Source organism: Ixodes scapularis, unplaced genomic scaffold, assembly GCF_016920785.2.
Source record: "Ixodes scapularis isolate PalLabHiFi unplaced genomic scaffold, ASM1692078v2 PGA_scaffold0__279_contigs__length_252992795, whole genome shotgun sequence".
Taxonomy (NCBI): domain Eukaryota; kingdom Metazoa; phylum Arthropoda; class Arachnida; order Ixodida; family Ixodidae; genus Ixodes; species Ixodes scapularis.
In genome coordinates, this window is record NW_024609835.1 from 69404170 (window position 1) to 69420398 (window position 16229).

At 46.8% G+C, this 16229-nt stretch overlaps 1 protein-coding gene across 1 annotated transcript in view; it reads right to left on the reverse strand.

Moving 5' to 3' along the window:
• The window catches only part of LOC8043725 (atrial natriuretic peptide receptor 2), a 122721-nt gene that overhangs the window by 67809 nt on the left and 38683 nt on the right, over positions 1–16229 (reverse strand). Inside the window, exon 2 of the mRNA XM_040215781.3 lies at positions 6605–6842. Coding sequence (XP_040071715.2) covers positions 6605–6842 — 238 coding nt within the window. The remainder of the gene's footprint in view (positions 1–6604; positions 6843–16229) is intronic.

A 16229-nucleotide genomic window follows, 5' to 3' on the forward strand; every position in this document is an offset into this window, starting at 1 on the left:
AAGAAAATATCGGTGGTGACTTAAGTTTCCCTGAAATTCTGTATAACCGGTCGTTTGGAGGATCGAATCACCTACTCGAACAGTGTGCGTCATTGTGCAAACAAGTCGCTGTGCAAAAGGAGTCTAACAAGACGAAGTATAAAAACGGCAGATTTAGGAAAACAATCCGGAGTGCAGAGTTCATTTAAAACGACGTAATTTTGTTGAAAACGCCCCACAGCTTTTTACTCATGGTATGCGTCGGGAATCTGCCACATTTTGAAACGAAACGAAGGAAGAGTTCTTTTTAAAAACGCTCGCTGCCACAGCTCCCGGCGTCCTATCGGACTAGCTGGACCGGATCAGCTGACGACGACGGGACTGAACCCGTTGAACCGCAACCCCACAACAACCGATTTCCGCTCCGTGTTAGTGTGTGTTTCTACTTCCAAGCGCCGCACCACACACCACGAATGTTTCAGTCCTTTGTCGCACCGCCGTTTTGCATCAAACAGAACGAGATTGCCGAAGTGAACGCAGCGCTATCGTGAACGTTGGCTTGTGGTTGCGCACTCGTGGACACTGTGACTCCCTTCGCTTTCAAAGCACACACGACGATCACGAAGGATACTTTCCGTCTTCCGGGAACATCACAGGGGCACTTCTCTGGTCACGTCTTTCCTACATGTGCTCGCAAAGTGCGGAGACTTCTTGCATCCCGTCAAACCAAAACTATACCGGCGCCATGTTGAACGCGCGTTGTTCCAAGATCTTCACCGACCAAACAAATAAAACGAAAGCAAACCCGCTCTAACTTCCAGCGTACATCGACGGCACCTTCCCCCCTCCCCCCCGCCCCGCCCCCCCCCCCCCCCCCCCCCCCCACACACACACATCCGATCCGCGGCGGGAAGTCAAGCCGCTGCGTACTCCGCAGCCGAGTCAATCCAAGAGAAAATCCAAGAGTGAGGGGCGGGGTGTACTTCTCCGCGCGGGTCGAAAGAGTGGGAGTTCCAAATGTGGAGAGGTTGTGGCTCCGCCTAACTTACGTCCTGGGGCGTAAATATTGCTAAACCAAATTTCGGTTTTCGCGGAAGATATGTTTTGCCACATGCTTGTCCCAATTAGGCTGTTTAAAAAAAAACTTTTTTTTCTTTGCTGTTACCCTTTAAAGGAAAGAAAGGTGATTCACGATCAAGTCCAGGAATTGCACGACTACATCATTCAACCATTAAGGATTCCGTGGCCGTCCACATTCGTCCTTGTAAGGATGAAGGACAGAACCCTGAGGTTCTGCATGGACTATCGTCGACTGAACGCTGTGACTAAGAAGGATGTCTATCCGCTCCCCTGCGTCGACGATACGTTAGACCGATTGCGCCACTCCCGATATTTCTCGTTGATGAACCTGAAGTGTAGTTACTGGTAGGTTGAAGTCGACGAACGCCACCGCGAGAAATCTGCCTTCGTCACTCCCTACAAACCGTGCAAATTCAAAGGGACGCTCTTCGAACTTTGTACAGCATCAGCCACCTTCCAGCGTGTCATGGACACCGTGCTGGCAGGTCTCAAATGGCAGAGCTGCCTCGTCTTCCTGGATGATGTCGTGGTATCTTCACGGTGATTTCCACGAACACATGAGGCGACTTCGAGCCGTGCTTCAAGCCATCAAGACCTCCGGCCTGTCACTCAAGCCAACAAAGTAGCGGTTCGCGTATGGTGAATTAAAGTTCCTTGGCCACTTTGTGAACAACAAAGGTGTTCTCCCTGACACCGAGAAGACCTGTGCGTAGCTGTATTTACGCCGCCGTCTCAAAAGAAGGCCTTGAGAAGATTTCTCAGACTCAGTGCCTGATACAGACAGTTTGTTCCGGACTTTGGAAAGCTATCCACACCGTAAAGTTTGAATGGAGAGAAGAACACCAGCGGTCATTCGATGAGCTCAAAAGAAAACTCCAGACTTCCCCGATTCTTGGTTATTTCCAGCAGTTCGCTGAAACAGAGATCTACACGGACACCACTAACACCGGACGTGGCGCGGTACTAGTCCAAAGCTACGATGGGGCAGAGCGAGTCATCGCATTCGTGAGTCGGACGCTGTCTAAGGCGGAAAAGAACTACGCAACGACTGAAAAAGAGTGCTTTTCTGTCGTCTGGGCAATAACAAAGTTCCGCCCATATTTCCATTAAAGTCATTTTCGCGTGGTCACGAACCACCTCTCGCTCTGTTGCCTCGCGAGTCTGAGCTGTCCCTCCGGAAGCCTCGCCCGGTGGGGCGTACGACTGCAGGAGTTCGACATGACCTTTATGTACAAGTCCGGCCGGAAGCACAATGACACCGAGTGCCTGTCAAGGGCCCCAGTCGAGGCGAGTCCTTCCTGCATCGAGGACGACAACACTGAGTGTCTCCTCGGCGCTCTGGATGTCAGCGACATGACAACACTCCAAAGAGACAACCCTGAACTGAGAGCGCTCATCGAGCACCTAGAGGAACAAGCGAGAACGGTTCCCCGTGCTTTCTTACGAATGCTGCCTACCTTCTCCATACGGCAAGTGGTGCTGTACAAAGGGAACTTCGTTAACAACAAGACAGCATGGCTGTTGGTTATTCTTTCAAGCCTTCGAGAAGAAATCTGCCAAGGATGCCATGACGACCCAACGGCTGGACGCTTTGTCTACAGCAGTACGCTAGCCAGGATTCGAGAAAAGTACTACTGTCCGAGGCTACCGAATACCGTTCACCTCTACACTCGATTATGTCACGAGTGTCAGCGGCGCAAGGAAGTGCCGACGAAGCCATCAGGACTTCTGCATCCGATTGCTCCCCCGCCCACGCCGTTCCACCATATCAAAATGGAGTTACTTGTGCCTTTCCCGCCGTCAACGTCAGAAAACCGCTGGATAATCGCCGCCACAGATTATGTCACACGGTACGCCGAGACGGAAGCCTTTCAATCACGTACGGCTGTTGAAGTTGCAGCGGCAGCCAGCGGCAGCGATCCAGCGCTTGAACGGAGCCAAGCTCACTGGACAAGCACGAGCCAAGGACACGAGGTGCCTGGACCTCGAGCTGCATGGACCCTGGGATTCGGTGAAGGGCCCCTCGATGAGCTAGTCAAAAGGATAGTGTAAATATTGTAAATAAATATGTAGAGTGTAATTTACCGAGCCTCCACTCCTACATACTGGTGACCCGGACGTGATTCGAACACCCAACCACTCCTACAAAGTCGCCAAGTTTTTTATCGAGTTCATTGTCCTCCGGCACGGCGCCCCCGAAGTGCTGATTATAAACCATGGATCATCGTTCATGGCCCAACTGGCGCAAGAGATCTTTCCTCTCATTGGTACCGTCCACAGTCGAAACAATGCGCACGATCCGCAGACAAATGGATTAACAGAACGGCTCAGCAAAACTATCGCCGACATGATCTTCATGTATGTCGACGTGGAGCACAAGACTTATGTTAAGTTGTTACCCTACGTCACGTTTGCATACAACACGGCCGTGCAAGAGACCACAGGCGTAACCCCGTTTCTGCTCGTGCATGGCAGAAAAGTAACGACCATGCTGGACGCAATGCTACCCCACGAACCAGCTGACGATGGGAGCCCCGACGCCCAGGTGGTTGGTCAACGAGCCGAAGAAGTTCGCCAGCTCTCCCGACTCCGGATTCAAGATTAACAACGCTAAAAATCAAAACAGAGCAAGGACACGGAGAATACCAAGAAGGCAGACGAACAAGGCGCTGACTTACAACTAAAGTTTAGTCGTACTAACATCAAGTATAAATACTGTAACGTCGTAACAAACAAACAAAGATAAAATACATGATATGGACGCCACGTTGATAGCGGATAAAGATCGTCAATGAGTGCTGACGCATTTCCCCCAAATCTTCCAATTTCCCGCACCTCAATGATTGCTCGAGTGAGTATGTCTTTATTTTTTTTAATCACTTCACACTTGTCGCAACAGTCTCGGCAATGCCTAGCAAGGTGACCTGACACAACTCTAAAGACGTTGTGTCAGGTCACAACGTCTTTAGATTAGTGATTGGAACAGTCTTCCGCAGCACGTGGTCGCTGAAACTTCGGATGCTATGTTTTCCACCTCATTATTAGACATCCTTGAATAGTTGTGTGCTGTGTTTTTGTTTTGTACTGTTATGTTTCTGATTTTGTGTAACAGTTTTTGTAACAGTCTTTTTGCACTTCTTTCAATCAATAGTCTTACTTTTTATTAACATGTTTGATAAAATGTGACGTATAATCATTTTACTTTCCTGTACCATGTACCCCCTACAATAATGCCCCTGTGGCGATGTAGGTACTGTGTAAATAAAATAAATAAATATACTTATGCCCTCGCAAGCGATCAATGAGGCAGCGCCCCGCTTGCCCGACATATATCCTGCCGCACGCAAGGGGAATAGAGTATACACTACCTCCTCCACACAGTTCATGAATCGGACATAGTGTTTTCTGGTGCAGCCCTGCCTTTCTTTAGAGCAGGAGTTCATTTTTCTGCACAGCCCAGACAGCTTTTCCGGAGCCCAAAACAACTACATCAACACCTACCCCTCGGCCAACTTTCTTTTGGGTTGTAAGAGATCTTATGCAGACATGGTAAAACGGTTACTTTTTTGTTAACCCTATGAGCCTGCTAGGTCGTTTTCTCATGTCCTTTCTTAATTAGGCTATCAGCAATTGCTGCTAACAGGTAAGACGAATATCCCGCATATCTGAGCCTTCATGCTTGTGTGTCGAATCTCTCTTTTACCCTGTGGGAGTCGGACTTGAAGAGGGTATTTCTAAAACAGAGGTTAACAATTACCCTTTTCACATTTTCATACGCTTGGAATGCGCTGAGGAAAAAGACAAGATGGGTTTCTTAGCCCTCGGATCATATATCCAGAACACATGGCCATGTCTAAGTTGAATGGCTCAGATCCAGAAATCTAATGGCCCCATTTACAGGTACTTCATGCGTCAGCACCAGTGGTTTCAGGCACATTTTAAACGTTGACAGGACAAACGACACAGCAGAATTTATATCTTTCTTGTCACAATCTAGGGGCACCAAATAGTCATCTACGAATCGAAAACATTTTTTCACCTTGGTTCCTTTCAGCTTGCCTGACAGACTCTACCGTGGAACGCAAGAAATATATTCTTAACTTCTAGGGCTATGCAGGACCCTATGCGAACGCCATTTATCTGAACAAAAACACCGACATCCCAGGTCGCAAGCGTAAACTTGAAATAAAAAGATAAAAGTTCTAGAAAGTGACTCACACTAAGTCCAGATTCATTCTGAAACGCTACGGTACCATTATTGTCAACTCAGTTTTCAACAGATGCCAACAGCTCTTTATGATGAATCGAGTAATACACATTTTTACTCTCAATCGAGCAAGCAAACAAGCTTCGCTCTGGGTGGTCTTAAAAAAGAGAAACCTATTATCTGATTGTAAAAATGAAGTCACAGATTTTCGCCACGTACCTTTCTACGACACAGTCACGTGTAGTGGGCAGTGAATCTTGTGCGTTTTGGCAGAAAAAAAATTAATCTAACCCTAATTTGTATTTAATTTTTAATCATGAAATAGAACTAGTCCAAACTCCTACGTTAATTAACAACGTGTCGACGCCACCCGGTACAACCTTTGTCGGATCGACGTTCGCTTCAAGTCCGGAGACCCTGTGTTGGTCTGGACCCAGATAGGAAGACGCGGTCTAAGCGAGAAACTCCTGAAGCGCTACTTTGGACCCTACAGGGTGCTTCTTCGACTCGGGGATCTGAAGTACGAGGTGATGCCCGACGGAACGCGGACTTCATCACCTCGCATTCCACGACTGGAAGTCGTTCACGTCGTGCGCCTCAAGCCGTGCGGCGATCGATAGGACTGTGAACCGCGTTTTTGTAGTACGCTCAAAAAGTCTCTAATGTACAAACTCAGTTTTTTTCTTTATAAATTAATTTTGTTTGATTACTGCTCTATTTTCCACCAAGTTTCATCGAGGCGATGCTCTTTTTAAAGAGGGGAGTAATGCCACACGCGTCGCCGAGCGAGCGCGTGCGTGGCCGAGTGGGTAGCATGCTTTGCTGTCGCGCGGACGTTCTGGGTTTAATTCCAGGGAGCGAATCTTCCTTTATTTATTTATTCTTTCTACTTGGCGTTCTCGTAAGTTGAAAGCCTTCCCATCTGATCACGTTAAGCTCTACGGGCCGAATGCTCCAGGATGAATATTCTAGAGACACACGCGGGTACAAAAGGTGCTCTGAGTAGCGAGCCGAGGTCAGTCTCGCCCAAGCGCTCGATCCTGCATGCTGTTTCGCCGACATCGACGCCTGCGACGCTAACCTCCTTATGTTGTGTTCTGGGCACAAGTTCGCCCCATTAATGTTTAGTTTCTTCAGTTATTCGCCACCTCATCATTTGTCATTCTTGAAAATATCTATTTTGCAAGCAGGTTAAGACGGGCTAACAGAACACGCGTATCTTTGTGAAGTTCGGTATACCAAGAAGCTAAGAATCGCCCTCACACATCAATTGTGAGGCAAAATAGCTCCATTGATTGAGATTTCACAGTGCGCTTCATACCAAAGAAAGACACTCACGCCTCCAATAAGCGTAGGTGTCTTCGTTTTCGTTCTCGTCGTACACCCTCAAGTTGTGCAGACCGAAATCCGTGATCTTGAGCACAAAGCGACTGTCGACGACGCAGTTTGACGACTTGAGGTTTCCGTGGCTGTGAATCTCGCTGTTGTGCAGGTAGGCCATGCCCTTGACCAGATCGTGCATCAGCGAGTACCGGAACATCCAGTCCAGCCTGATCTCCTCGTTTTCCAGGATATCCTTTAGAAAATTGGAAAAAAAAAATTGAAATGGGGTGCCTCGCCAATTTTTTTTTCAACGCAACTTTCAACATACTAGAGCTCGTTTTTTTCTTTTTTTTCTTTTTTTTTCTTTACGTAGCTGCAGTGGCACGTTACAAACGAGCACGGCTCATTTCATTTTTGCCCGCGGCATTAAAGTGCTTTATCTCTTATTAAGTTCACACTACTGCCCCTGAGCAATATTCACCCAAAGTAATGAGTGAGGACCCTTCATGTCGGAGCAGACATTTTACACCGTTCATCCCAAAACCCCCAGTCTCAGGTTTATTCAACATGGTTCACATTCACCAGCTCGCCTGCACCCATACTATGTTATCTCTAGCGCATGACTGTAAAAACACTTCGAACGGAATTCGGCGACAGGTCAAGAACCCAGGGCGAGGGAAAGCAAGTGACGGAGGGAAGGCAAGATCCGTTTTTTTCCCCGGCATTCTGCCTGCTTCCTCCTTTCCAGCCTTTCTTTTCGTAGTCCTAGGGTATTGATTTGTCCCCGACTATAGACCAATCAATTGGGTGACTAATAAGAGCGTAAAAATAACCCCGCTAGATTTCAAAAGATTGAGTTAATTCCCTATTAATAAAGACTGCAAGAAATCTAACTGGTCAAGCTGGTAATTAAGCTGGTCAAATTCGTCAACGTGGTAATTGAGCTGGTTTAATTCGAAATCAAGCTGGTTAAGGCTGGACAAACTAGAATTCTAGCTGGTCAATCTGATTTAAGTAAAACCAGCATGGTCTAACTAGAATCTGGTTTTAGATTCAATCTGGTGTAGCTGGGAGCCAGTCTGGTCCTAACTGGTCAAGCTGGTCTTCCATGGAGCCAATGTCTTCAAGCTGGGAGACAATCTGGTGAAGCTGGTCAAATTCCCAATCGTGCTAGTCAAGCTGGTTTTCCTGGAAGCGCACGCCAAGGTCAATTTCAGCTGGGATGAGGCCACTTTCTATGCTTTGTCCTCTCGTTTTTGGTATGTACGGAGCGTTTCAGGCGCGCTTTGAGCTGCCTTTGTGTGGGAAAAAAGGAAGAGTGGTAAGAACAAATAATTTGAGACACGTTTGGCTAGCTTGGACAAAATTTCGAAAGAACGGCTGTGTGCTCTGTACCGAGACTACTTGGACGGCCGTGCGGGCAAGGCGGGTTTTGAGGAGACAGCAAGGGGCAGCCAGTTGAGAGCGAGAAGAGGTCGGACGTCCCGACTGAAGCGTCGCTTCATGTCTTCGAACGTGTGCGTGCTCGTGAATGACGGTGGTGCCAAGGAGTATCGCAAATGTCATCCAAGTCAAATGAATTTACTCACCTCTGCCGACTACACCAGAGGTCGCTTTGCCCCCCTCACAGGCGGGACCCAAGCTCGCTTCTCTCATCTGTGTAGTATTTTCTATTGTTATTGACTGTTTTTGGCGTGTGTCTAGTATTTTTCGTATTGAGAGATAAGAAATCCAATTTTAATAACATGTTTTGTTTGCACCGAGAACCGATGTTTGTGCGTCACTTATTACTGTGTCGGCGCCGAGAATGCGTAGCATCTGAGCTCATGTGAGCAGGCCGCTTGTAAGAAAATATTAAATTGTACACCGAGTTGGCTTTTCCGAAGAGTGTGGCTTAATTGTTTATTCTGTGTATTAATTTAAACTGGTTAAACTGGTGGGGAAATCCACCAGTCTAGCCAGCATGACCAGCATGACAAACCGGGCATTGTGGGGCAAAATTTGAGCTTGAAGCTGGGACCAGATCAACCAGCATGACCAGTATAACCAGATCAACCACCATGCCAAACTGGGCATGCTGGAGAAATAACCCAGCTTGAAGTTGGGACCAGCTTAAGGTTTTTTTTTTTTTTAAAGGCTACGTTACTTGAGATATTTACTGTATAGTTTTACCAAACATTTGCTTTAATTATATTAAGGTACGTTTATACCAAGTAGCCGCACTGTAGCAAAGTGTGAACGTCCGCTGACGGCACTGGGAAATAAGGGACCAGCGTAATCTAAACACTGCTGAGGCATTAGAAAGCTTTGCGACAACTTTTGAGGTTGGCGGATTTCTCTCAAAAGATAACCTTGTCATGTCGGTGTCCGGGGCGTAGGTGCAAGGAAAATGTACGCACCAGAACTTTTGTCATATTCGACCAAAATCGCTCTACCTAATAGAATACGTTTTTGAGTTTGTACATTTCGGTGCAATTGTTTACGTGACAAGATTCACACCTCGGCTCGTGACCAAAAGACCATTTGTCTTTATGGTGCCCTAATAGCTTACGTCGGTCAATGGAAGATAGGCGCCAATCGCGAGGATATTCTGCTCCATCGGGGGCAACCTAACGCGATGACCGCCAAATTCGAGATCTATAAGGTTAAAAAAAATATCGCTATACATGGCGGCCTATACATCGCCCAGCAAGTACACGTCCCATGATCATATGACCCAGACCCATATGACCCAGACGACGTTAATTCTATGTTGCTTTATGATGTCGGTAAAGTTCCATGACAACTCTCGTACCTGTCTTTCCGACCATTGCCAGTCCTATAACTCATACTACGTTAAAAATATTTGTAGCGTAGACACTCGATTTCAGTATGTAGACTGAAAGCATGAGGTTCGAGCACTTGGCAGTCCCTTCAATACGCAGTCTTTGGGTCGTCGCTGGTGTTACCTTACGGCATAAAACTTCAACGTATTCCCCGGATAACGTTAGCTAAGTTATAGTTTATACACCCCGCGATGCTGCGTACAACCGGCGAACCACGTGTGACGTGTCGCACTCACACCGCTTGATTCGGAGGCCATGGCTTGTAGCCTTTGATGCGGTTCATTTTTGTAATGGAGCGGAGCAAAGTCATTTAGGCATAGGGAATGGCAGCCACACAAGATCATAATAAAGGTGTCGCGGAGAGATAGGTTCCTTTGCCTATTTCTCACATTCCCTTCAGTTGGCTTCAATATCTACTATTTTCCCGTAGATTTATGAGTAATGGCCAACCTTACGCCAACAAGATCGGCGTGCCTAATGATAAAATAAAGTACACGTGACTATACTCCGGCACAACCTTCACTGACTACGCGGTCAAAGATCTGGGCGCGTGGGCTTGAGCGCAGAATGAAGCCGAGCACGCACGCACCTTTTCTCTTTAAAAAATGTCATAGAGACGTTTCACCGAGTATACACCAACTCAACTCTCTGACGTCACGCTGCTGCGGTGGCGCTGCTCTCGGTACTGCGCATGCGCAGACGCATCCCAGCACACGAATCTGGTTTCTGGGCACGCGCAGTGCCCACACGTGATGTGGGCAAATGTGGGCTAGATTGTAAACAGCGCGTTGGTCTATAATCCGTCATTATTTATCTCGACAGTACTTGCAGCGCTATGAGAAAAAAAAAAAAAGATTGATTGCCTGGAACGCAGCAGAAAGTTAGTCAGCTTTAATACATGCCGAGACGTATCTCCGTTTTAGGTTGTCAAATTTTCCGGTGGTTGAGAAACACTGCACCTTAAATTTACATCGCGTAATTTCAATTTTACGAAAGCACGCACGTCAGTAAAAAGTTCCCTTTTCAGACCAAAATAGGCAGTTTCGAAAATTCAGCTTTTTATTCCTAAATCTACAGATCTCGAGCATTCCCACTGAATAAGGTGATTCCGAGCTGCGGCGCGTTTAAGCACTTTAACACAAAGCACTACATATAATGCGTAGCGCTATCAGTGTCAATAGCGCTAGTGCATTCCCCCTTAAACTGCATGTTTACACCAAGATAAGCGCAAGCGAAGCAAGTTCCAGCAGAGAGCACGCACGCTCGCGTCCGCCATTCAAACTCCCGTCGAGTACGTTTGAATAAAAATCTCGATACGGACTCTGCCTTCCGGATAATTGCCAGTCGCATGATGAGGCCCTGAATATTTGTTCCCGAGAACTGCAAAGTGTGTAAAGAGTGGATCCAATTTAGTATCGCCCTGCAAGTCCTGGTTATAGGAGTGCAAACAGAAGGAATACATTGCGTGTAAGTCTGCGTAAGTAGCTGCCTCATAAGGCAGCTACATACTAACTAACAAAAGGTACCCACTATCTAACGAACATACAATTTTAGCTGAATTTCTGAATTGTAAAATGTCATGCTCATGAGAACCAGAGACACGTAGGTAATAGAGAGTTGGGAACAGTTCTTTCCCATCCGATTTTGTTCAACGGGCCCTCCAGTTAGAACTGAGCATGCGCGAGTGTTCTGCGGTAGCATATGCGCAGTTCGTACCGGAGAGACCATCGTACCGTATCGGGTGTGCACAAAGGGTTCCCTAAAACACTCTAATGAGAGAGAGAGAGAGAGCGAGAGAAAGCGTTGTGAATGAAGATGGGGGGGGGGGGGGCGGGGAAGGTTGGTGTGAGTCCGTTATTGATGGTTTTTGAGTTCATACGTATGTTTGCACACCGCAATGAAAGGCTGCGCAGATACGCTTCTGGAAGTTACACGGTTGGGACCTACTCATAAAGAGTGCGACTAATGTTGGTGTAAATGCAATACCAATCCTTTGGAAATACTCGTGCTTGCTATAAAATAAAGCAGATCATTAGTGACTGGTCAAGGCGATCGGGTTGAACATGAATACATAAAATTGAAAGAATAAAATACGGAGGACAAGCACAGGACAACCACTTTCTTTCATATAACAACGACGTTTATTTTGGGCAAAGACATTGCACCCTGCACGAGACCCCGACTAAGAATGGTCCCTGGACTAAGAATCTGCGCCATGTTCGACCCGATTACGTTTTACCAAGCTGCCATTTTTATATCAAGACAGAACCTACTTCGACTCCGTCTCCGGACCCTGGGATTTTATTTGCGGAAGAACACCATTGCGGGGGGGGGGGGGGGGGACCCTTCGGTGCACCAAGCTTTTGGATTCAACAGCCAGAACTGGACAACTAGCCACAAGATAATGCAACTATCCCGCAAGGAAGTTTCCCAAGAATTAAGCGTCACATCAGCAGTGTAGCATAGCTTCATGCACGAGTTGTTTGGTCCTGCCTTCGTGAAGCATTCCTCCAACATATTTTTACAGCAAGCTGCCAAAGAACTTTTAGAGTCGTCCTGGATAACGATTGTCTCCCAACTCAACCTGCAAAGCCGCACGCAAGCCCCTACCACCAAGTTCGCCCCGCCGACCTACCTAACAGATGCAAAACTGTCTCCGGACACAAAGGCTCTTCTTTCAAAAGGACCCAAGTTCGCACCAGATCTTCCAGTCTCGAAGGTCGACCACCTGGCAGCCATCCACCAGGTTGCAGCAGTCATACCGGAACAAGAACGACAGGAGTTCTTGGGGACAGCGACCCGCTCAGTCCGCTACCATCCAGCTCCCCGGCCAAATGCAAGTGTCAACATTCAGTCGGCAGTAGCGGAAATTCGGGAAAAAAACCTCAAGCTCCTTTAGGCGGATAAAACAGGAGGTTTTGTAGTAATTGATGACGAAATGTACAAAGCCAAAGCCAAAGCCACAGTCGAAAAGAACTTCACTGCCATTAAGAAGACGCCTTCAGGATCCCTCCGCAGCAAACTGAAAGAACTATGCGTTGAGCTAAACCTACCGAAAATGAAAAATTTGGTAACAGCTCCAGCCAACAACTATCTGCAAGTATTCTTCGCCGCTAAAACGCATAAGCCGGACGTCCCCCTGCGCACAATATTATCTGAGAGAGGATGCTGGCAGAAGCACCTCATTACGTTTCTCCAGAAACATCCTTTCCGGCGTACATCCCTCACAACATTATCGAATCAAAAACTCTCAGGAGCTTATCCACGCCCTCGAACAGGTTCATACTGGTGCTCCTGACTTAGACTTCTTTTCCCTAGACATAGAAGATATGTACTATAGCCTGGACATTCCAACTCTTCTCGAATCCGTAGAAGAAGCCATCACCAACACGGAATTTGTAGCTTCCAAAACTCGTTTGGAGTGTCACCTTATGGCTTCCTTGAGCTTCTGCAACTCTACCTAATATCAACAATGATCGAGCACGAAGGAAAAATCTGGATACAGAAATCCGGGGTGTGTATGGGGTCTTGCCTTGCTCCCATATTAAGTGAAATCTACCTGTGTTATGTCGATAGAGCCATACAGGTACAGCTCAAGGACACTTGCCCGGAATGCACCGTAGCCCGCTACGTTGATGACTACCTGATTATTCACCCTGGGGCCGATAAAATCGAGGTGATCATGGCCTCGTTCGAAAGCGCAGGAGGCAAACTAAAGTTCAAAAAGGAACATCCTTTCTCGGAGGGGCTACAATTTCTAGACCTGCGATTGAAAAAAAACAACGAAGGCGTTTGCTCAGCGTTCAGTCAGCGTTCAGAAAAGCCGGTGCTCCCTTTCGAGAGTGCTCATTCAAAGACTGTTAAGATAGGTATCATCAAGACGCTACTCACATCAGCTAAAACGAAATCCTGTCAACATTCGGCAACAGATAGCATAAAGTGCCAAACTCGACGACTCCTGAGTTCCGGATATCCGGTGGAACGCCTCGTGTCCGTTTTTCACCAACTTATTAACCCAAAAGCAACTGCAAAAACGCCTTTCAGTCGAAGGATAGCCAGCATCCCTTGCATTCATAATGCCTCCCATCGTATCCGATCCATTGCATCACGCTATGACATGAAAGTTGTCTCTTCCAGTCGATTCAAATTGGCAAGCATGTGCAACATGATCAACCGACAAGAAACCAAGCCGGCTTGCGAAAAAAAGCACGCCACGCTTTTCCGGACCTGCTGCACAGAAAACGTTTACTCCATCCCTCTCATATGCGGTGCCGAGTACAAAGGACAAACCGGCCGATGTATCAATGACCGCTTAAGAGAGCACGAAAACGAAGCCACTTCAAGAACCGACAACCCCATTCATCCGATTGCGGTTCACGCGAACGAATGCATTGGATGCGCGCCTGACTTCGCAGAACCAAGACAAGAGGGGGACACCACAATCGCCACGGACGTGAAATCATCGAATCCTTCCTCATCGAGAACGCAGAAAAGAACGTTTCATCAGCCTCAGTGACCTTATCAAGACGGGAATTAGAATTCCTCAAGCCTGAACTTGAAAAATATCGCAACTACCCGTAAATACACATTAACACGGTAGTCATCTGCCCGTGCCTCGTGGTTCTTCCTTTCCACCTCCTATCACCCCTTCCATCTCCCAGTTTTCCTTCCCCTTTATCACCTTTCCATCTCCCAGGTTCCTTTGCGTCCCCCATATCACCCTTTCCATCTTCCTGTTGGCCTTCCCCCTTATCAACCTATCTAAGTCGGGGTCTTGTGCATGGTGCAATGTCTTTGCCCAAAATAAACGTCGTTGCTAAATGAAAGAAAGTGGTTGTCTTGTGCTTGTCCTCCGTGTTTTATTCTTTCAATTCTATGTAACCATTAGTGAGTTTCTTAATATTTTGTACATACAGTTTTTGGCGCCCGCAATGCGAGGGTGATTTCAAATTATCTGTGCCCCAGTCATTCTAAAACTTCTGTTGGCCACGCTGTCTTATTATCGCTTTTCGTACGAGCTTGCTTTCTCTCCAGTTACTTCTCTGCAGGTTTGAACCTGTCATCTCAGTTAAGCTGGGACTGAGGTGCGAGAAACAATGGCTGCTTCACTAGTGATCTGCACCAGAGGGAAGCTATTGTTTTTGTAGTATAAGGCTCTGCCTGGTGCCAATATTTATCTACGATTTTGTGAGCAGCATAAAGGAGGAGTTTTGTCACCAATAAGCGTGTTTCAAGAGATACAAACGTTTTAAAAAAGCAGGTCCACGTGTTACACAAAACGAATGAGCCGGACAACCGTCCGCGTCAGCCACCGATGACGACATTCAGCGTGCACGTGGACAAGTTCTGTCAGTAGACGAGTGACAGTGGATGACGTGAAAAACCATTTCAAGGTGATACCTCATATGTCCTATTACAAAAAAAAGGCGACGTGGGCGTTGTGCCCGAAAGATGGCCATAAAGACACTTTATCAAGCACGCGCCGCTCAAGGCCAAAGCGGAAGCGCCTTAGAAATAAAACACAAAGAAAAGCACAGCAACAAAGATGCTTCGTCACGGAAGCCGTAAATCCGGTGGGGGCGCAGCGCCTGCGCAGTGGGGGACCTCGATGTCACCGCCGGAGAGCCGTGTGCAAAAATAAAGCAAATGTATATAGATTATATATATTCGTAAATATCTTATTACGCTCGCTAGATCTCGTACCGGCCCTCACGTCGGCACAAGAGCGTGTTTAGCTCGCACATGCATTCTTCAAATATATATCGCACTCTACTGCAACGACGCTTCCCCTGACAGAAGGTTACGGCGTTCTGTTTGAGATGGAAAGCATTTCACCAAAGGGACTGTAAGTCGTTTGCATTCCCACACGTAAGCAGTCTTAAGTGTCTGTGCCGAATTTTCATGTTCTTATGTAGTATTTCATGAGAAGCTTGGGTTTAAAAAAGTTTGGATTAATATATATTCTACAGCCAGAGTGCGGATAATGTTTAGTTACCCTCGTATAATATTCTGGGGGATGAGATTCCCAATGCTCTTCCCCTACAACACTGTTGCCTCTTCGATATCAAGTAACTGACGGCACCATCCCCTTGCCAAATACATGGAGATTTTAGCCTTCACGAGACGCATTCTGTGCACTAAACTGCCCAGAAAAAAGACATGTTAACAGCGCTTCAATTAAAGAATGAATCTAAATACGAATAATAACTTTCGAAGCATGCATATAAGAAGGCACACGACTCAGCGTTCCACATCCGTTCCCTTGTTGCCTCTTCTTATTTTCGGTCTCTTACCAATGTTACATTTTGTACCACATACTCCAACATAATATTCATGTGAAAACATCGATGATGTTGATGGAATAAAATTGCACTACATCGCGAGCAGAGACGTGCAACCGGAAAGCGATTAACTTCTCAAATTTAGAGATCCCCAAATTCCCTACGAGATATTTATTCAAGCTATAGGAGCGTGCTCCGACAAACGGTACCTTCGCTATTTATTCAGATTGGTCCGCTTTCTTTCGACAGGACATATCTCATTTATGAGGCTCGTAATTCGTTCTTAGATAGCCCAATTTTGAGAAAAAAAAAAGCAGCGTAATCTGTGAAAGTGCTCTAGAAAAATGACATCCTGTATTTTTTTTTCTAACTCACTTTTTATATATATATATTGCTGTAGCGTCGGTGCAATTAACGCCCGGGATTTTGAAGAGTCGATGGGGCGAAGAAAAGGGGCTAGAGCCCCTCGTTAACGAAAGAGCAAAGACGTGCATGAATACTTTTTTTCTCGCGAGGATCAGCTCTTTCATTGTT